Here is a 22,988-nt window from a genome sequence, read left to right on the forward strand (position 1 = left end):
CCCTGATGTAACACGAACGACTACCCATCACAGAACCAGCCAATTTCCAATCACTGAAAATGAAAATTAAGTGTTCTCGATAACAACCAGTCAATCCACAAAGCTAGTTTTACAATGGATAGTTAGTTGGAGATTTATCCTTATGTATCTTATTCATCAGGGGCTGTGAGCATTTGCAACATACAGTCATGTTTCGATGTGAATTCCCCAAGCATTAACCGGAATCATTGGTAACAGAATTGCTGGGACTGCAATAGTTGGCAGTTGAAAATCAATGATTTAGCAATGGATAAACAATATTTTCAGGAGCCAATATTTTCAGGAGCCATTGCTATGCTACTAAAGACACCGGTTTCCCTCCAGGAGGTGTGAGGGCTGCGGATTACAGCCCACCTACGACCCGAATCTGAATATCCCACATTGTGCAAGGAACAAAGGCAAACCTAATGGGCTCTCTATCTTGCAATTCAGCCAATCTATAGAGGAGAATGCCAGAACACACTTACTCGCTCCCCAAGCAACAGGTAAACCTGAACACAACCCATGCTCTGTCACCCTGCCTAGAGCAGCAGCAATTCGGAGGGGGGGGGGGGGGGGGGGGCTCACAGGTAATCAGGAGGGTGCCAGGTTGCCAAGTGTATTGTCAAGCATTTTGCTAAATCTGCCACTCCAACTTAGACGAGAACAACTTTTGCAAGGAAAATAATACAAAAATAGCAAACTCCCCCATGAGTTGAGGATATTTTTTCTGCGGCTGAAAAATAAATAAGTAAGTTACTGTGTGCCATTGAAGCAGCCTCCACTGAATTGAAGAGATTTGTAGCAGTTAGCAAACAGGAAGAACAGCTTCAGTTGCTGCTGCAGGTGGTGCTGAGGGACACAATATTAAACCTTGATTTGCATTTCAATGAAGAAACAAATAGACCCAGAAATTTGCATCAGTGACCTTAAACATTTTGTGTCTTTTAGTTATGCATTAGCAGTATATTCCCACATAAAGATGAGGGGGTGGGGGAGAACGTGGAAGACTTTCTGGCAAGCAGCAGAAAGACTGAATTCTCCCTGTTCTCAGATCTCAAAAACACCAGATGGTAGGGTATGCTCCAGAGCCCAGGTGTTCAGCACAGAATGATAATTCCTCTTTGTCCATATGGAAACAAGCAGAAGAAATGCAGTGAACTGAACTTAATAGTTTACTGTTCTTTTTCCTTTTCCTGCTGTTAACTGCAAACACTGGTTTAACACGGTACTTGTTATTGAGCAGCTCAATCCAGCATTACAGAGTGATCATAGAAGCATAGACTCCTGACAGTGCAGAAGGAAGCCATTCAGCCCATCGAGCCTGCACCGACCCTCCGAAAGATCAATCTACCCAGGACAGTCACCCAAGGTTGGAATCAAACCCAGGTCCCTGTCACTGTGAGGCAGCATATTGCACAATTCCAATGCTCGATACTCAAACAAAGCCAAATTTTACACATGTGCACTTAAGCCATCCAGTTGCCTGAGATATTTTTAAAAATGTTTTATAAACACATTTGATAACATTGAATAGCTATGAATTATTGGGACGATTAAAGCCAAATATTTTCAATCCAAGCTGCAAAATCTATTCCCTTATGACTGACCCCATCCTTCTCTCTGGAAACCAGTCCAAAGTTAACCCAGTCTGGTCACAACGGTGTCGTCAGATTTGTTCCCGAGATAAGAAGAGAATACACATCCGAGAGATTTAGACATGTCAGTGGAATGTACAAGCATGTAGCAGGTATAATATTGTGTGAATAAGTGTGAAGAAATACATGCTGGGAGGAATAATAACAAGGGGCAGAAGTGTCCGTTTCTGAGACTAAGGATTGACAGGATTCATGGGCTTTTACAATAGCAAAACTGATGCCGCACCTGGATCGATTCAGCAGCTATGAAGGGGCTAGCACCGGTGCCACGTAGAACACAATCGATTCCAATGAAAAACGGGACGGGATTCACCGGTCCGTAATTGACACTCGGGAGGCTGACAAGCTGCAGCCGCATATACACATTACAATTCCCACACACACTTATCCCAGCCAACAAGATGGCAATGGTTGTGCTGGAGCACACCCATACAGCTGACCATAAGACCATAAGAGCGGAAGTAAGGCCATTCGGCCCATCGAGTCCACTCCACCATTCAATCATGGCTGAATGGGTCGGCTGGGGCCAGAGGGCACCTAGGGCAGTGGCCTGGGGGGAGACCTATATGACCCGTGGCCCTACGTTCACAGTGGGCCGTCAACGGCGTGCGCAGCTGCATGGCTGACTTTCCGGCTAGGTAATGGTGTTCCATGTCCGTCCACCCCGACCACACAGCAAACCGCCTGGCCGTCGCCCATTACTCCCCCCAGCCCTGGCAGAAGCCCCCTGGCCAGCGGCACAGCTGTCAGCCAATTATGCCGATGTTAGACACTTTCCATACCCCCTCTCTCTCAGAGGCCATCGTGCCGGTTTCACGATTTTAAAAAGAACAAGCGAACCACACTGTTGGGAACTCAGCCCACTGGAGGCGGAGCATCGCAGGGGCCCTGGAGAATACCGAGTCAGGCCCGCAAATTATATGAAAACGGTGTCTACTGTAACGTGCGTTCCGGACCACATTGACACAGTGGTCAAGATGTCGGAGAATAGCGATTTGGCGTCAAATTGGTGCCCGCCACGATTTTAGTGTCGGAACCTATTCTCCGCCCAATCGTGTTTCGTAATTTCAGCGTCAGCCAATGGAGAATCCCGCCCAAGGTTTGGGTAGATGACAAGTTCAAATACGTTATTGCTTAGTTCTGTTAATGCCTGTAGATAAAACCATACAAGCAAAATTTGATGGTTTAAAACATTTTGAGGTGCGAAATGGACACTTAAGAATCCAATGTGGTGAGTGAAGCATGCTCATTTTGCATCATGCACGCCCCCTGTCAAATTGCTGAAGGTGGAAAAAGGAGTGTTGAGATCCCTGCCTGTAAACGGTATCAGACTCTTTGCAAACGGAAATGGATGGGGCCTAACGGCCATTTGAATTCCAAACTGGGCATATTGGGCTGAATCCAGGAAAATGGGAGCAAAATGGGCCTCAGCATAGCAGCTGGTTGCTTATCCTCTGGTAAGTTGATAACTGCCTTAAAAACACAACTCGCCCACTAATACCCATTAGTGAAGAGAATCTGGTCCAGCCTATTCGTAACTGTCCCTGACCCACATTACATAGTTGAAAAATGGACAAACATGGTTGTAATCAGTCCCACATTACATGATTTACACTGGTGCTACTCTAAAGCGAACTAACGTGCTTCTGGTTTGAAGTGCTTATTTGAGTTTATTCAAAGTGGCAAAGGAATTGGCATTCATGCCAACCTGAGTGGTAGAAAATAAGTGAAACAATTTCTCATGATGAACATTGACATTGCTGAGGATGGTGATTTCACCCTTGAAGAAATGATAAGATTCAATTTTGTACCACAAAGGCTAGAAAAATTCTAGAGACTGTGAAGAGAAACAGCTGGCAAAATTAATTAAGGAGGCATTAGAGAGATTCTTTTAGCCAAATGGCATTGAAACAGGAAGATTTGAAGGAGTTAAGATAAGAGGCAGGGATATCAGAACGAACATAAAGCATGAGCACTTCCTTTGAGTTGGTGGCTGAATTTAAAATTTGTAACAGAAAGTCCGAGTAGGAACATTGAGTTCAAACAATGTTTTACATAAGAAACGTTTGAAACTTTAAATAACATGGTAGAACTTACAAAAATCCCAATCACAAGGGATAGCATATTAGAGAAACTCAGGGGGCTAAAGGCGGACAAGTCACCAAGACTCAATGAACTGCACGCTACGGTTTTAATGGCAGAGATAGTGGACCCATTGGTCAAAATTTTTGTTAGCTCCCTAAAGTCCAGTCAGCCACCGAAAGATTGGAAAACAATGTGACTCTCTTGTTCAAATAGGGAGAAAAGCAGAAGGCAGGGAACTATAGACCAATTGTTTTCAGATCACTTATTGGCAAGATGATGAAGTCAATAATAAAAGAGGAAATAGCTAATCATTTAGGAAAGCTGAATATAATCAAACCTAGTCAACGTGGTTTTGTGAAAGGTAAATCATGTTTAACACATTTTCTCGAATTCTTTGAGAATGTAACAAGGAGAGGGGAACCTATACATGTAGTGTATTTAGATTTCCAAAAGACATTTGATAAGATGCTGCATAAAGGCTGGTGCAAAGGCGTAGTCTACAGGCCACCAAATAATAACATCACGATGGGTTGGGCAATAAACAAGAAATAACTGATGCATGTAAAAATGGTAAGGCAATTATCATGGGGGATTTTAATCTACATGTCGATTGGTCAAACCAGGTCGGTCAGAGCAGCCTTGAGGAGGAATTCATGGAATGTATCCGCGATTGTTTCCTCGAACAGCGTATAATGGAACCTATGAGGGAGCAAGCTATCCTGGATCTGGTCCTGTGTAATGAGACAGGAATAATTAATGACCAGCCAGTAGCCCATTACAGAGTCCGATGGCCCCTTTTGTACGTAAATTGGAGGTTGATTGCATATTCATTGCATGGCCCTGTTCTTTCATGTAAATGGGAGTGGGCAATCAAAACTTAGATAGTGATGATGAGTTCAAGCCTGGACACCCCAGGACAGAACCATTGTTTGAGGGGCTGGGCGGAGCTCAGACAGAGAAAAAGAATCCTGTTTGAACAGGTGGGGGCAGAGGAGTTGGAAAGCCACTGGGAGAGGTCATGAAAAGCTGCCACAGAGACAGGCTTTTGAAAACAACAGGAATATATTCAAGTATCATTGTTGCCTGTCTGCCTAAATGGAGTTGAAAGCTATCTATTAATTTTAACATGCTGTACAAGGGCAGCACGGTAACACAGTGGTTAGCACCATGGCTTCACAGTGCCAGGGTCTGTGGAGTCTGCACATTCTCCCTGTGTCTGCGTGGGTTTCCTCCGGGTGTTCCAGTTTCCTCCCGCTAATCCCGAAAGACGTGCTGTTAGGTGAATTGGACATTCAGATTTCTCCCTCTGTATACCGGAACTGGCGCCGGAATGTGGCGACTAGGGGCTTTTCACAGTAACTTCATTGCAGTGTTAATGTAAGCCTACTTGTGACAATAAAGATTTTTTTTTAATTATTAGGGTTAAGAGATACATGTAAGCTGTTTTTGCTAGGTTTGAAGTTTAAACGTTTAAATATTGTTTTTCTTTTGTTTCAATACAATTTTGTTTTTAAAAATAGCCAAGCCCTATTTCTTATGCAATCACTCCTGGATCGATCTTTCTGCTCCGAAAATTTAAAAAATGTTGCAGTTCTAGTCCAGTATCTTAGCCACTATTGAGATCTGACCAGGCATCCGTAACTGAAGGTAAATGGCATTTTGGCCTTTATTGCAAAGGGTTTAAAAATCAGGAGGTTTTGTTGCAATTGTAAAGGCTGTTGATGAAGCCTCACTTGCAATACTACATACAGTTTTGATCCCCTAAACTAAAAAAGGATATAGTAACATTGGAGGCAGTCCAAAGGAGATTCACAAAGCTAACTCCTGGGATGAGAGGGTTGGTCTATCAAGAGAGACTAAATAGTCTGGGTGTGTATTCCTTGGAGTTTAGAAGAGTGAGGGGTGACCCATTCAAACATATAAGATCCTGACGGTGCTTGACAGGGTAGATGGAGAGATGTTTTCACTAGTGAGAACGTTTTGAACAAGGGGACATAACTACAAGATAAAGGGCCACTAATTTGAAACTGAGGTGTGTCGAAATTGCTTCTCGTAGAGGGTGGTGAATCTCTGGAATTCTCTGCCCCAGAGGATGGTGGAAGCTAGATCATTTGACATATTTAAAGTGGAGGCGGATAAATAAGATCGAGGAATAGAGGGCAATGGGGAAATGGCACAGAAATGGAGTTGAGACCAGGATAGATCAGCCATGATCATGTTGAATGGTGGGGCAGGTTTGAAGGGACTGGTGGCCTACTCCTGCTTCTATTTCTTGTGTTCTTGAGAATGGGCAGATTTGAGATCTGTAGAGATGCATGAATGTTACAGAAGCACAGACTAAAGCAACTCAAGGAGGTAGCAGATGTGTGAAAAGGTTTGTGGAGCTGCAGAATCTTTGCCATCCTTCACCTACTTTTGTTGACTGAAGGCAGTGACAGGGGCTGTTAGTTTTTAACTATTATTTGGAGGCTGGCAAATGTCTAACAATGTGCCATGTGACCCATCAGTATTCCTGGTGCTGTCTCAAGGACATATCTAGCACCACAGTGAAGATAACTATCCAGTCATCAATTGACATTGTGAAATGGGATAGCTCTTCGTATTCTTCTGTTTTCAACAGTTTGGATGGCAGTAATTAGGAGTTGACATGTCCAAATGCAGTCATGCTATGGGCAGCTTTCACAACTGGTGGTGTAGGTGACCAGAGACTAAATAGTGTTTGGATTCAGAAAAGAATCAACAGCCTTAATCAACAAATTCAATGGGTTGTTTTTGCTGCTGGACGGTAAGAAAGATAATGATAGAAGAAACTATCAGTTCACTGTGCTAGGTCTTGTCTTCAAAGCTATCAGTTCCAAAGAAACCTGCAAGGTGGCAGTTTGGTATCAATGTCACTTAGCAAAAGCAGTACATGCACATCACAGCACAAATACTCACTGGTCAGCAAGGGGATCATGAAAAAGCTTCTGCAACTTGCTTCTATCTCCCTCCTTACTCCATCCCCCTTTGTTTAGTATGGCATGAATATATCCTTGTCCTTGAACCTCAACTATTTTTAACCATCACTGGGTCAACGGGGAACGTTCAAGCTCGAATGCACCAGAAAAATTCCATTGGGATAAATTACAAATAAGTACGAAAACAAAACACAACAGTGGGAAATCGGAAATAAAAACAGAATATCATCTGCAGGCCAATCAGCAAGTAACAGATAAAACTCTTTAAAACTTTGAACTCAACCCTCAAATGTCCTTGTGGTTGAAAGTCAGTAGTAAGGATGCCAGATATAGATGAGGTTCAGATCAAAACATCATTGAACTGAGAAACAGGACATGGCAAATTAACGGGAAATTACCAAGATTGTTATGGCAAGAAAGATGACTATATTTTTAATTTACAAAGCCTGAACACACGATCAAGTTGTTAACCAAAGCTGCATTTTCTAGTTATTTTCCGACCTGATGAAGGGGCGCCCAGAGACTGAAATAGACTGAAATCTGTTCCTTCCCTTTTTTTACATCTCCTTTGGCCACCTTTTCTCTTGTTTGTAGTTTTATACGAAGCAATGCAGCTGAAGAGGCAGGGCCCCCTGGTGCAGGACACCACCAAGGTTGAAACAAATCACGAAACAAACATTTAAAAGGAGAAGTACAAAGAAAGCGTCATTTGGGAAATTATGAAACCCTAAACATTTAAGAAGAAAAAGTAGGATAGGAAAAGACCAAATGTAGCATAAAAATAGCTTTTATAAAAAGGCCAAAAGGAAATAACTCATACTGGAGCAAACTAAAAGTGGAATGTAGGGAAGGATAAAGGTACATGATAAAAGAAAGGAATAAAGAGAGTTGCGTCATAGCAGAAATCTTTGAATTCTCATATGATTTGATGATGTTTGCAAGGCCTTTGTTTACCAACTACAGCACACTTCCAAATGAAGAATTATTACACAGTAAAGCTTTTGATTTCTCTGGCAACTCAAGGCTCTTCCAAATGATTAGCGATAAAAGCATTTTATCAACATGTTACATAAAACAGTTCTTCCTATAGAACACAGATGAATCCAAAGCCTTTCATGCATTGTCATTTTCCTCTTATTTTCTTTCAACCCCTGAGTTATTTTCTGTTCATTATGCTCACAATGAAACATTCACTGCCATCGCCACTGAAAAGCTACAACTTCAGATTTTTTTATGAATTTGCACATGAAACATTAGCTCAACTGCTGCCTCATAGTGTAAGGGACCCGGGCTTGATTCCAGCCTTGGGTGACTGTCTATGTGAAGTTTGTACGTTCTCCTCGTGTCTGCGTGGGTTTCCTCCAGGTGCTCTGGTTTCCTCCCACAGTCAAAAGCTGTACAGGTTAGGTGGATTGGCCATGCTGAATTGTCCCTTAGTGTCCAAAGATGTACAGTTTAGATCGATTGACAATATTAAATTGCCCCTTAGTGTCCAAAGATATACAGGTTAGGTGAATTGGCCGTATTAAATTGCCCCTTAGTGTCCAAAGATGTGCAGGTTAGGTGGATTGGCCATGATCAATGCACTGGTTATGAAAATAGGGTGGACTTGGGACCTAGATATAGTGCTCTTTCAGAGGGTCAGTTCAGATTTGATGGGCCAAATGTGCTCCTTCTGCACTGTTGGGATTCTGTGGCTGCTGACTGACCTGCTGAGTGCTTCCAGTATTCACTATTTTTGTTCCATATTTGTTTGATTGGATGGATTTAATAGAATGCTCTAGGAAAGACAAATAAACAATGACAATTTCGCCGAAGACTTACTGCTCGATGTTTTACATATCCTTTTAAATCTCCTACGACTTTGTTCGTACATAGGGCTGCATTTTAAATGTTTCATCAAGGGAGCACGTAAAATAGATTGGGCAGCTTGCCCATCACCGTCCTGCCCACCACCAACCTAGTCCCCGTAACTCACTAGGTGGGCAGTTACTGAAATTGGCAGTCCACCCAGCATAGTTAAATGAATAATTAAAGGTTAATTAGGCTTCAGGGCGGTGCAGGGCTTCACAATATTTATTCTGTGTAATACATGAAAAGACCTTAGTTTTGCTGCAGCTGGTTTGTTACATAATCTTTTGGGTACTGCTCTATCGGAAGGATGTAAAAGTAATGGGAAAGAAGTAACAGATTCACTCAGATATAACCAGAAATGAACGGTTATAGTCATGAGGAGAGACACTGCATAATTAGAGTGTTCTTTTTTTTAAACAAAATTGAGATGATTAAAGGTTGAGCTTAATAAGGACTTCCAAGGTTATGTTACAAATTCTGGTTGAAGCAGAGTCTATGGCTGGGATTTTCCGGCCCCAGGGCAGCGGTTCACACCACGCCATTCAAACGGCCATTCACTTTGGCGGGACTGGGAAATTCTGCCTGTGGGAGGGTCCAGAAAATCCTGGCCTATAGATCCTTGGAAAATTAGCAATATTGAAGGCTATGGGGAATCAGGACATTGGGATTAGACTCAGTGCCTGGAATTTTTGGGAGGTGACGAGGGGCTCAGCTGCCCCTCAGAGTTAGTGAGACACGTGGCATTGCCTCTTTCAGGCATCTGACAAGTCAGCAGCTGGCCGTCCCCTGGGCAAAGGACCTGAAGAGGCATAAGTCCCACCTGCTGAGAGCTGCTAACCAATCAAAAGACAGCAGCCCCTCAGTACTCAGCAGCTCCAGGGAACAGGCAGCAACTGCTGCTGGAACAACGTCCACCCGAGCTGTTGAATTAAAGGAGGGACTCAGGCACAGGTAAGTGATAGCAAGGTGGAGATTATTGGGGCTTTCTGTTGGTGCCCCTTCCCGATGCTGGGTCCTTCGATCAGACACTGAGTGCCCTTGATTGAGGGGCCACTACCCATAAGCTCATAGGAGCCCAAAAGCAAATACACTAGGGTTTTCTCACTGCACAGAAAGCCCCCTGCCTGCTGCTGGGTTAATTGGCAGTGCGGTGAGAAGGTCGTCCATGGGCTTTCCTGCCATGGGCTTCATTGGGGTAGAGGCAAGAAGGTGTAAGGATCCTCACACACTGCTCTACCTCCTAATTAAATGCCCTCCAGCACCAAATTTTTCCCAGGAGGAAGGAAGCACAAAATTTCACCCAGTGACTCATGCAATGGAAAATCACCACTGTAGACTCAACAGACATTTGCTTTACTATTCTAGGAACATAGCAACTACTAAATGACAAAAGACCAAGATCCATCTCTCGCTTTCTACCATCTGGGAGTCACATAATTCAACGATAATGGACTTGTTGACTAATGACTGTAATCAATCCCTATTAGTTAATCAACAACAGACCCAAACACGAAGCGAGGAAAACCCCCAGTGGTGGAAAACGTTGGAAACCAAAGGCAAAATGTCATTAGTATCTGCTAATAATGCTTTGCCATGTCTCAAAATGGTCAAATAGGGTATGCCCAGATACTGGCTCAGATCTTCTGAGCAGCGGCAATGATTATCGGATTGTCATGGATTTGGGAATTCCACCGGCTCAGCACCCCTATACACTTTTAGTGTCCTCCAAGTCCAGCTTTCACAGAAATGTGCAGCACAGCATCCATTGGGGAACTCCATCTAAGTAGTATGAAGTCGGAGGAAGATAGGACGTACCCACTGAATGTTAGTGAATGGATGAGGTTCGGTGGGGGGGAGGGTAATCAGGTTGGATGGGAGGGTAATCAGGTCAGGTTTGGGTGGGCAGTTGTGAGGTCAGTTTGATAGTCATGGCTGGGGGTAGTCCGGGGGGGGGGGGGGTCAGAGTGGTAGAAGAGTGAGTGGATGAATGGATGTGTAAATCCCCTTTCTGGTTCCTAATGGGCCCTACACCGTTTACTATTTATATGCCGATAGAAGACTTTCATGTTGGCTCCCAGTTTCTTTTTACACTCCTTCTTTGTTTCTCTTTTACCTCCCTTCTGAACTTTCTATATTCAGCCTGCTTCTCAATGATATTCTCTGTGGTTTAGGAAAAGGTATTGGAAAGAGTGTGGAAAGGATTCACGCAAATGCTTCCAGGAAATTTAGTTGTGTAGGTAGACTGGAGAAGTTGCGATTGTTCTCCTTGGAAAACAGTAGGTAGGCAGTGGCGTAGTGGTTTTGTCACTGGACTAGAAACCAGAAACCTAGGGTAATGCTCTGGCCACCTGGGTTCGAAACCCACCACTGCAGATGGTGAAATTTGAATTCAATAAATATCTGGAATTAAAAGTGTAATGATGACCATGAAACCATTGTAAATTGTCATAAAATCCCATCTGGTTCACTAATGTCCTTTAGGGAAGGAAATCTGCCATCCTTACCTGGTCCGGCCTACATGTGACTCCAGACCCACAGCAATGTGGGTGACTCTTAAATGCCCCCTTCAAAGGCAATTAGGGGTGGGCAGTAAATGCTGGCACAGCCAATGACGCCCACATCCCATCAACACATTTTTTTAAAAAGAAAAGGAAGCTGAGAGGAGATTTGATACAGATGTTCAGGAACATAAGGGGTCAGGACAGAGTAGATAAAAAGAAAATGTCCCACTTGTGAAAGGATCCAAAATGAGAGGGTACAAATTTAAAGTAAGTGACAAAAGATGGAAAAGGATAGAAAAAGTCTTTTCACGCAGTGAGTGGTTAGAATATGGAATTCTCTGCCTGAAAGTGTTGTGGAAGCAGGTTTGATTGAAGCATTCAAAAGGTAATTAGACTATATTCTGAAAAGGAAGAATGTGCAGGTTTAAGTGGAGAAAGTGTGGGAATGGTCATATGTGAATTTTGCCTTTGGAGTCACAATAGGCTGAATGGCTTCCTGTATGGCACTGTAACAATTGTATGATTCTGCCGCTACCACACCCTGACTTCCAGCCTGACCGTCCAGCTAGTCTCCTGACCCGACCTATACCACAAACAGACACGTCTGTCCCCCGACCCGGAAACCCACTTACCTACCTTACACACCTACATCTGTACCCACCTTATCCACCTACCCCCTACCCACTTATCACCTTACCCACCTCACCCACTTCACCTATCTCATCCACCTACCTATTTACCCACCTGCTCATTCACTCAATCATCCATTCATCCACTCGCTCTCCTACCACCCTGACACCCCCACCCTGAATACCCTCAGCTCCTCCTTTACCCCCAGCAATCAGGAGGAGGGAAAGGTCCATGATTAAGAAGCGTGAATGGAAGGATCGCAATCCTGGCTAGGGAACGGTTGCTGATTGAAGCTGGGTGAGGCTTTCACTGATGAGATTCCCAACAACTCACAAACCCATGCAGCAACATAACATTTCAAATTGGATTCTCAATGGCAAAAGAGAGCACTTTTTAAATATGCTATTTAAATGTCCTGCCTCTCCAAGTGGGATACCAAGATCCCCTGAATTATACGCTGTAAACATCGTTCACACCAGAAAAGAGAATTTTGAAAGATAATATGGAGTCATGGAATAGAGTCATAGAAGTTTGCAGCATGAAAACAGGCCCTTCGGCCCAACTTGTCCATGCTGCCCAGTTTTTACCACTAAGCTAGTCCTAATTGCCCACATTTGGCCCATAACCATACATATCCAGCTTTCCCACATAACTGTCTAAATGCTTTTTAAAAGACAAAATTGTACCTGCCTTAACTACTGTGTCTGGCAGCTCGTTCCAGCCACTCTTCACCCCCTGTGTGAAAAAAATTGCCCCTCTGGACTCTTTTGTATCTCTCCCCTCTTACCTTAAACCTATGCCCTCTAGTTTTAGACTCCCCCACCTTTGGGAAAAGATGTTGACTATCTACCTCATCTGTGCCACTCATTGTTTTATACATCTCTATAAGTTCACCCTTAAGCCTCCAACGCTCCAGGATAAAAGACCCCAGATTATCAAGCCTCTCCTTATAACTCACCATGAAGTCCCAGTAGCATTCTAGTAAATCTTTTCTGCACTCCTTCAAGTTTAATAATATCCTTTCTATAATAAGGTGAACAGAACTGTACACAGTATTCTAAGTGTGGCCTTACTAATATCTTGTATAATGTAATATTTATTGTTGTCACAAGTAGGCTTACATTAACAATGCAATGAAGTTACTGTGAAAATCCCCTCGTTGTCACATTCCGGCTCCTGTTCGGGTGCAATGAGGGAGAATTCAGAATGTCCAATTCAGCTAACGATGCGTCTTTCGGGACTAGTGGGAGGAAACCGGAGCAGCCGGACAAAACCCACGCAGACACAGAGAGAACGTGCAGACTCCACACAGATAGTGACCCAAGCAGGAAATCGAACCTGGGACACTGGCGCTGTGAAGCAGCAGTGCTAACCAATGTGCACCGTACAACTTCAGCAAGACGTCCCAACTCCGATACTCAATAATGATTCCTGTTATTACACTTTTGAGTGGACTAGATAATACAGATCATGGCCTGCTGTTTAGGACAGTGGAACCAGAGGAAGACAGGTAAATTAAAAATTAATCTTCCAGCACCATGCGGGTATTCAGTGGGTTGGGGTCACATTGCACATATTTGACTTTTTAACTTCCCTCTGATTCTCGACATCCAGACGTGAACTGAGTGTGGAGTGAGTAATTTTTTTTGTTCTGGTGGATTTAGAAAGAATGGATTGGTGTAGGCAACTGGACAACGTAATCCAAATTATTTAACAAAAACTATCAAATGAATATAACACAGTAGTTATGCAGCATTTTCTTTCTTTCATCTATGTCCTCCAGATCCATCAAGCAGATATTGCTTTGACCTCTCCTGACAAATCCAGGGCATTGCAGGATTGATTTTAACTTCCAGCCAGTCACATTTTATTACTTAGTACTCATTGTGACATTCCTAATAAATTGGGGGTATATTGTTTTACCTATTTATTGATTTTGTTTTTACCTCCAGCACTGAATTTTAATCTATGGCCTCTTATCCCCACATAACCATAAAAGCCTTAAGCCTTGAAAAAGAAAGAACTTGAGTGTCCTTCCATGGGAGCTACAATAGATCTTTTCACAATAATCTTTACTCCTGTATAATTTTCACCTCCGAGATCTTTCACCCAATCAAATTAAAACAGAAATGTTGTTTCTTTGGGAAAAAAATTACATATTTTGCATGTGCCAAGATTTATTTTTTGCAAACCAGAGGTAATAACTCAGGAACCCTGGCACAAGGGAGGTATTGGGAAAAGCAGTTGTCATACTTCATGAATACTGTACAGTCAGTCATATGTGCAATCGGAACACCTTTTTTTATTATAGGAATTTGCGCGGGTGAAGAATTGATGATTTGGGTTTCAGGTCTCCAGACAAACTAATTATAGTGGTTTGTCCTGAATCCCCATGCCTTGATATTGAAGAGTTTCAAAATCTCGATAGAGCAAAGCTTCGTGTCTGACACTTGATCTTAGTTTCTCTTTAAAAAAATATATTGTTCCAAGCATTGTTTGGAAATGGCTACGCCCCCCTCTGTCCTTTTTCGTTTGAAACCCAGTGATACCTGTGAACGGTTTTAAGACTAGTCAGAAACTTGGGGGTCCACATCAGAGACTTGAGCATGTAATCAAGGCTGACACTTCAGTGTTGTTCTAAGGGAATGCTGCACTATCAGAAGTGACGATTCTGTGGATGAGACATTAAAGTGAGGCTCTTTCTGCCTTCTCAGCTGCATGTAAAAGGTTCTATTCTAAGAAGATTAGGGAATTTTCTCTGCTGTCATCCCTAAATATTTAGCCCTCAATCAAAATTACTGAAATAAAACAGATTATCTGCTTGATATGTCATTACTGTTTGTGTGGTCTTGCTGCGCAAATAGGTGGCCACATTTCTCACATAACAGCAATTACATTTCAAAAAGGCAAAATTGCATTGGTTTCTCCTTTCATAACACTTCCAAACTAACATTCTTATCTTAGTATTTAAGTCCTTTCCTGATCATGTTCTTCTCGTGTCCTCTGGTATATTTGCTGCTAGCTGCCTAGTAATCCTGGATGCCCACTTCAAATGAAGAGGATTTTACACAGGATGCTATCCATGCCAGAATGGGTGTGCGGAACTGACGTGCCCCACATTAGAATGAAGTGCTTTCACTACCCCTGTAGTCACTGCTCTTTCTGCCTTCATTTCCCTCTGTGTCATTTGATAGATTCTGTCAGGCGCCTCCTTTAGCTCCCCTTATATATTTCTTTAATTTATTGAAACACATCTTTCCTCAACATTAACTAATTGTCTTCTCTTATGTCAACAACGATTGGCAAGTATCCATTTCCATTTCTGGTCATTTTCTATTAGGTCACTGCCCTCCCCTCCCTCTTAGGTATCCCTCCCTAAACTTAATAATTCTTTTTACTGTTACATATGTAGAATGCTTCACTGTACCTTTTAATATTTGTTGAGATTATCAACTCCTTGTTTTCCTTACCTCGCTCAACCTTCTTCCATATTCTCCTATATTTTTAATATGTTCCCATCTTCAATTTATGTTTACTTCTAACCTCTATTTCCCCATAGAGCTGGAACCTAAAGTTCTTTTTTAAATATACATTCATCCTGTCAGTAATTGGTTGGGAGGTAGGAATTGGAATACAGGAAACATTTCCTGATTGGCAGGCTGTGACAAGTACTGCTCTCCAGGGACCTGTACTGTGGCTTCACCTTTTTAATCTTTCACGTTAACGACTAAGATTAAGGAAGGGATTGGACACACAAATTTACAGGTGACACTAAGTTAAGAGGCACCGTATGTTTGTTTGGATGGGAGCAGAAAATTCCGAGGGCCATAGACTGCCTGAGAGGGCAAAACTGTGACGGATCGAGTTCAATGAATGCAAATGTGACATCATTCACTTTGGATTTGAAAAAGACAAAGCAAACTTTCTTCTTAATGATGAGAAGTTAAAATCTGTCAAGGACCAAAGCTGTATAAGAATCCATGTGAACAAAGTTCTTAAAGATGGTAGAGAAAGAAATGCAAAAGGTCTGGCGGGGTTTGGGGGGGGGGTGTAGTGTGGCAGGGTGGCAGTGTTAGAATTCTTCCTAGAAAATTGATATTCTGCTCTTAGATTGCAGTCCTAATTTAAGAATACAATATCCATTACTGATCTATTTTGAAGCTTTCCTTCAGGTTGGAGAGGGAAGGTACCTCCCTAAAGACATTGGACAATGCTTTATTGCTCTATTTCAGCTGTCTCTGGGGCCATCACATTCTTCTCGAGAGCCTATTGCTCAGTGGCTGGAACTTCCAATTAAGTGTATCATGCAAATATGATATACATAGGACCCCTTATTAGCGCAGCACCTAGCGGAGAATACGTGGTACACATATCACTCAGTATATACTCATGATCCAGCTGAAGAGGAACACATGTTAAATTCTATAATACCTTTATGAGCTCTGAAGGACCAGCAGAGCTATTTTAGATTCCACAAAACATGCCAAATCTGCTGTCACTCAAAATTCATTCCCCTTCATGCCCCTCCACTGAGATAGCATTCCTCTCCACAGGACCTATTTTCCTTTGGCCAGGAGACTAGCTTGACTGTCTGATGATCTGTTGCCCAGAATTTTCCAGAATGTTTGTCTCTTGCAATCTTTCAGCCAGATGCTAATGAGGCCCGGATCTCAAAAATGACCGGGCCTCCTGTAATCACCATTGGGAGGCTGGCTTCCAACAAATGGTTGGCTGAAAACCCAAACATCTATTAGGGTAGCAGAACACTTGCTCCCCAGAGGAACTATTATTTGATTGACAGCTCAGGCTCTCTGCAATCTGCAGTCAATTTCACAATGTGTGTTGACACAGGTTAATGTTTTCAAGTGTTTTTGGTTGGTGATTCTTGAGGTTTTTTTAATGACATCGACTTTATACTGTGATGTTCATTGCTTGTAGAAAGGCTACAGTGGGTCCAGGGGGATGCAAGTGCCAGAGTCTGGCATAAGGGATGAGGGGGCAGAAGAGGTGGTTGGAAGGGTGGCAAAAGGGGCCTGAAGGGGTGGGTGGGGAAACATGAGATGGCATGGATGGGATTTGGAGGATGAAGTGGATGTGAGAGATGAGGAATGGAGGCCTTGAAGCATTTCTCACTGGGACAAAGCCACACAGCACTGAGGTGGGCCTTTTCAACAGCCCATCTCTGTATTCAGCACTGTAGCTGCCTCCGCACTTCTTTTCTGGCCAGCTGGTCTCACTTCAGCTCACACCCAGTCCCCAGCAATGAAGATCCTCCCTTGGCAAGCACTTTCCCCTGAGGCAGATTGGACAAGCTGGGAATTTTCACAACTCCCCTACCAGCCTTGAGGATGCAAACTCTAGGCCTCTATCTCCTTTGGTCCAGTGTGCTCATTTCCCACCTTCAGTAGCTCATTCTTCATTTTCCTAAAAGCTGCCCTGTTCCAAACTGATTGCCTTTCAAGATGGAATTGCATGAAGACTTCATGGTCCTCATGGCTGAAAACAGTTTCGCTTGGAAGGTGATCGAATTCAGACAAATAAGACCGGAAAAGGAATCACCATCAGATTGTCTGCAGGAGTTACTGGATAAGAAATGGCAATGGCCATCTCCTCTCCTCAATGCCTTTATGGTACCTGCGATTATGGAATTTATGCATCCTCAAACAAGCATTTTTTTAAATAAACTTTTTCCACAGCTTGAAACTTGACTTTCAAACCCATGCCACCAAAGATCTACTATAGACAAACCATGACAATTGAGATATTCTTTGCCGCTAGTGATAATTTCAATGGTATTACTGCTTTATTGCGAGGCATCTACAATCACACTGGAAATACAGCCCTCAAATGTTTTCTTGAAAGGCAGAGGGCATTAACATCAACTCGAGAATGACACATTAATTTCTTTCAGAAATGTAGATTAAAATACCTTTTAATAATTTAGGAAGGGAAGATATTTATTTTACTTTCTTGTTTGTCCCAGGTATTTATATTACTCTTAAATGTGAAAAAGGTGGTGCACTTTAGGCAACAGTGGCAACTGAGGGTTCAAAGCGTTAACTGGGTAAATTTGTCACTTTACTGTAAGGATGACCAATTGTCTGGGGCAGTGACAATCCAACACGATTTCTGTTCAATCAGCTTTGCTGGAAGGTTGTCTCAAATGCACAAAACTCCTTAGACAAACAGCAATATCCATTATATGGCACAAATGGTGAACTGAAGTGGAAAAAATAAATGATCAATTCCAGTTATAATAAAAGTCATTCTGTAAGAACCTCAAGTCAAAACATTAGCCAATTATATTCTTTCAATGTATAACCTGACAGGAATGACTCATTCCCCCATCACCCTGTCCCACTCACAAAGACCACGAACACAGATTTGTTTGCACTATCTCATTGACTCTGTGCTGAAATCACTGAAATTGAGTTACATGAAGCTTTATTCACACTTGAAACTGACTCCATGTGATAAAAAGAAAGAAGTTTCTATACTTACTCGAGAATTTGCCACCTCCAGTGAAATGTTTTGCGGTGATGCACCAGGCACTGCAAAAACACAGGAAAAGCAGATAATTAAAGAAAAGGGAAAGAAAGCACTGAGCAAGTTATGCTTGATAATGAGCTGAATTTTTAATTATTTAAGCATTGGCTCAGAAAGGCATGAGAAACCCGGACGTCAGAATTCCCCCAAATGCTCCCCCACAGCTTGGAGGTTAGCATGGCTAAATCTGTCCATTGGAGAATGGGTAGCAATCTGGAGGGGGAAATGATGATTGGAGGTTGAGTCAATCAGTTGGGGAGGGAAAATTAGTGTCTTTTTAAAATTAATTTTAATGGGATGTGGGCTTCACTGGCAAGGCCAGTATTTATTGCTCATCTCTAATTGCCCTCGAGAAGGTGGTGAGCTGCCTTCTTGAACCACTGCAGTCCATGTGGTGTAGGTACATCCACAGTACTGTTAGGGAGGGAGTTCCAGGAGTTTGACCCAGCGACAGTGAAGGAAAGGTGATATATTTCCAAGTCAGGGTGGTGAGTGACTTGGAGGGTAACTTCCAGGTGGTGGAGTTCCCAGGTATCTGCTGCTCTTGTCCTTCTAGATGGTAATAGTCGTGGGTTTGGAAGGTGCTGTCCAAGGAATCTTGGTGAATTACTGCAGTGCATCTTGTAGGTGGTACACACGATTGCCATTGTTCATTGGTGTTGGAGGGATTGAATGTTTGTGCACTGATTGCCAATCAAGTGGCTGTTTTGACCTGGATGGTGTCAAGCTTCTTGAGTGTTGTTGGAGCTGTACTCATCCAGGCAAGCGGAAAGTATTCCATCGCACTCTGGACTTGTGCCTTTTAAGTGATGGACATGCTTTGGGGAATGAGGTGGTGAGTTACTCGCCACAGGAGTTGATGGTATGGAAAGGGAAGGCAGTGAACTGATGGGGGAAGGGATGTTGATACAGGGAGATGTGGATTGGGGGAAAGTGGAGGTGGGCAACAACCCTGGGGATGCAGAGAGGGCCAGAATTGGAAACTTGTGGCAGGAGTGGGGATTGAAGGCCTGGTGGTGGGAGGAGGATTGGAAACCTGATGGTGGGAGTGGGGTTGGAGACCTGGTGACGGGAAGAGGATTGGAGACATGCTGGTGGGAGTGGGGATTGCAGACCTCGTGGTGGGAGTGGGGATTGGAGACCTGATGGTGGGAGTGGGGATTGAAGGCCTGGTGGTGGGAGTGGGGATTAGAGATCTGCTGGTGGGAGTGGGGATTGAAGGCCTGGTGATGGCAGTGGGGATTGAAGGCCTGGTGATGGGAGGAGGATTGGAGTCTTGGAGGGGAGGGAAGTGAGATTGGAGATCTGGTGCTGGGAGTGGGGAAAGGAGACCTGGTGATGGGAGGAGAATTGGAGACCTGGTGGTGGGAGTGTGGATTGGAGACCTGGAGGTGGGAGTGGGGATTGGAGAACTGGAGGTGGGAGTGGGGATTGGAGACCTGGAGGTGGGAGTGGGGATTGGAGACCTGGAGGTGGGAGTGGGGATTGGAGACCTGGAGGTGGGAGTGGGGATTGGAGACCTGGTGGTGGGAGTGGGGATTGAAGGCCTGGTGATGGGAGTGGGGATTGGAGACCTGGTGGTGGGAGTGGGGATTGAAGGCCTGGTGGTGGGAGTGCGGATTGAAGGCCTGATGGTGGGAGTGGGGATTGGAGACCTGGTGGTTGGAGGGTGGATGGGAGATCTGGTGGTGCGAGCGGGGACTGGAGACCTGGTGGTGGGAGTGGGGATTGGAGACCTGGTGGTTGGAGGGTGGATGGGAGATCTGGTGGTGCGAGCGGGGACTGGAGACCTGGAGGTGAGAGTGGGGATTGGAGACCTGGTGGTGGGAGTGGGGATTGGAGACCTGGTGGTGGGAGTGGGGATTGGAGACCTGGAGGTGGGAGTGGGGATTGGAGACCTGGTGGTGAGAGTGGGGATTGGAGACCTGGTGGTGGGAGTGGGGATTGGAGACCTGGTGGTGAGAGTGGGGATTGGAGACCTGGTGGTGGGAATGGGGATTGGAGACCTGGTGGTGAGAGTGGGGATTGGAGACCTGGTGGTGGGAATGGGGATTGGAGACCTGGTGGTGAGAGTGGGGATTGGAGACCTGGTGGTGGGGGTGGGGATTGGAGACCTGGTGGTGGGAGTGGGGATTGGAGACCTGGTGGTGGGAGTGGGGATTGGAGACCTGGTGGTGGGGGTGGGGATTGGAGACCTGCAGGTGGGGGTGGGGATTGGAGACCTGCAGGTGGGGGTGGGGATTGGAGACCTGGAGGTGGGGGTGGGGATTGGAGACCTGGTGGTGAGAGTGGGGATTGGAGACCTGTGGTGGGGGTGGGGATTGGAGACCTGGAGGTGAGAGTGGGGATTGGAGACCTGGTGGTGGGGGTGGGGATTGGAGACCTGGAGGTGGGGGTGGGGATTGGAGACCTGGTGGTGGGGGTGGGGATTGGAGACCTGGAGGTGGGGGTGGGGATTGGAGACCTGGTGGTGGGGGTGGGGATTGGAGACCTGGTGGTGGGGGTGGGGATTGGAGACCTGGAGGTGGGGGTGGGGATTGGAGACCTGGTGGTGGGGGTGGGGATTGGAGACCTGGTGGTGGGAGTGGGGATTGGAGACCTGGTGGTGGGGGTGGGGATTGGAGATCTGGTGGTGGGGGTGGGGATTGGAGACCTGGTGGTGGGAGTGGGGATTGGAGACCTGGTGGTGGGAGTGGGGATTGGAGACCTGTGGTGGGAGTGGGGATTGGAGACCTGGAGGTGGGGGTGGGGATTGGAGACCTGCAGGTGAGAGTGGGGATTGGAGATCTGGTGGTGGGGGTGGGGATTGGAGACCTGGTGGTGGGAGTGGGGATTGGAGACCTGGTGGTGGGAGTGGGGATTGGAGACCTGGAGGTGGGGGTGGGGATTGGAGACCTGGTGATGGGAGTGGGGATTGGAGACCTGGTGATGGGAGTGGGGATTGGAGACCTGGTGGTGGGGGTGGGGATTGGAGACCTGGTGGTGGGGGTGGGGATTGGAGACCTGGTGGTGGGGGTGGGGATTGGAGTCCTGGTGGTGGGAGTGGGGATTGGAGACCTGGTGGTGGGAGTGGGGATTGGAGACCTGGTGGTGAGAGTGGGGATTGGAGACCTGGTGGTGGGAGTGGGGATTGGAGACCTGGTGGTGGGGGTGGGAATTGGAGACCTGGTGGTGGGAGTGGGGATTGGAGACCTGGTGGTCGGAGTGGGGATTGGAGACCTGGTGGTGGGAGTGGGGATTGGAGACCTGGTGGTGGGGGTGGGGATTGGAGACCTGGTGGTGGGAGTGGGGATTGGAGACCTGGTGGTGGGGGTGGGGATTGGAGACCTGGTGGTGGGGGTGGGGATTGGAGACCTGGTGGTGGGAGTGGGGATTGGAGACCTGTTGGTGGGAGTGGGGATTGGAGACCTGGTGGTGGGAGTGGGGATTGGAGACCTGGTGGTGGGAGTGGGGATTGGAGACCTGGTGGTGGGGGTGGGGATTGGAGACCTGCAGGTGGGGGTGGGGATTGGAGACCTGGTGGTGGGGATGGGGATTGGAGACCTGGAGGTGGGAGTGGGAATTGGAGACCTGGTGGTGGGAGTGGGGATTGGAGACCTGGTGGTGGTAGGTGGGGATTGGAGACCTGGTGGTGGGGGTGGGGATTGCAGACCTGGTGGTGGGAGTGGGGATTGGAGACATGGTGATGGGAGTGGGGATTGGAGACCTGGAGGTGAGAGTGGGGATTGGAGACCTGGTGGTGGGAGTGGGGATTGGAGACCTGGTGGTGGGAGTGGGGATTGGAGACCTGGTGGTGGGAGTGGGGATTGGAGACCTGGTGGTGGGGGTGGGGATTGGAGACCTGCAGGTGAGAGTGGGGATTGGAGACCTGGTGGTGGGGGTGGGGATTGGAGACCTGGTGGTGGGGGTGGGGATTGGAGACCTGGAGGTGAGAGTGGGGATTGGAGACCTGGTGGTGGGAGTGGGGATTGGAGACCTGGTGGTGGTAGGTGGGGATTGGAGACCTGGAGGTGGGAGTGGGGATTGGAGACCTGGTGGTGGGAGTGGGGATTGCAGACCTGGTGGTGGGAGTGGGGATTGGAGACCTGGTGGTGGGAGTGGGGATTGGAGACCTGGTGGTGGGAGTGGGGATTGGAGACCTGCAGGTGGGGGTGGGGATTGGAGACCTGGTGGTGGGAGTGGGGATTGGAGACCTGGTGGTGGGAGTGGGGATTGGAGACCTGGAGGTGGGAGTGGGGATTGGAGACCTGCAGGTGGGGGTGGGGATTGGAGACCTGGAGGTGGGGGTGGGGATTGGAGACCTGGTGGTGGGGGTGGGGATTGGAGACCTGGTGGTGGGAGTGGGGATTGGAGACCTGGTGGTGGGAGTGGGGATTGGAGACCTGGAGGTGGGAGTGGGGATTGGAGACCTGGTGGTGAGAGTGGGGATTGGAGACCTGGTGGTGGGGGTGGGGATTGGAGACCTGGAGGTGGGGGTGGGGATTGGAGACCTGGTGGTGAGAGTGGGGATTGGAGACCTGGTGGTGGGAGTGGGGATTGGAGACCTGGTGGTGGGAATGGGGATTGGAGACCTGGTGGTGGGAGTGGGGATTGGAGACCTGGTGGTGGGAATGGGGATTGGAGACCTGGTGGTGAGAGTGGGGATTGGAGACCTGGTGGTGGGAATGGGGATTGGAGACCTGGTGGTGAGAGTGGGGATTGGAGACCTGGTGGTGGGAATGGGGATTGGAGACCTGGTG

The 22,988-nt window shown here is 46.1% G+C and overlaps 1 protein-coding gene across 1 annotated transcript in view; it reads right to left on the minus strand.

The window, feature by feature from the left end:
• dcc (DCC netrin 1 receptor) overlaps positions 1-22,988 on the minus strand; it is a 1,735,814-nt gene that overhangs the window by 355,572 nt on the left and 1,357,254 nt on the right. Inside the window, exon 12 of the mRNA XM_072497411.1 lies at positions 18,205-18,254. Coding sequence (XP_072353512.1) covers positions 18,205-18,254 — 50 coding nt within the window. The remainder of the gene's footprint in view (positions 1-18,204; positions 18,255-22,988) is intronic.

Source organism: Scyliorhinus torazame, chromosome 3 (genome assembly GCF_047496885.1).
Source record: "Scyliorhinus torazame isolate Kashiwa2021f chromosome 3, sScyTor2.1, whole genome shotgun sequence".
NCBI classification, from domain to species: domain Eukaryota; kingdom Metazoa; phylum Chordata; class Chondrichthyes; order Carcharhiniformes; family Scyliorhinidae; genus Scyliorhinus; species Scyliorhinus torazame.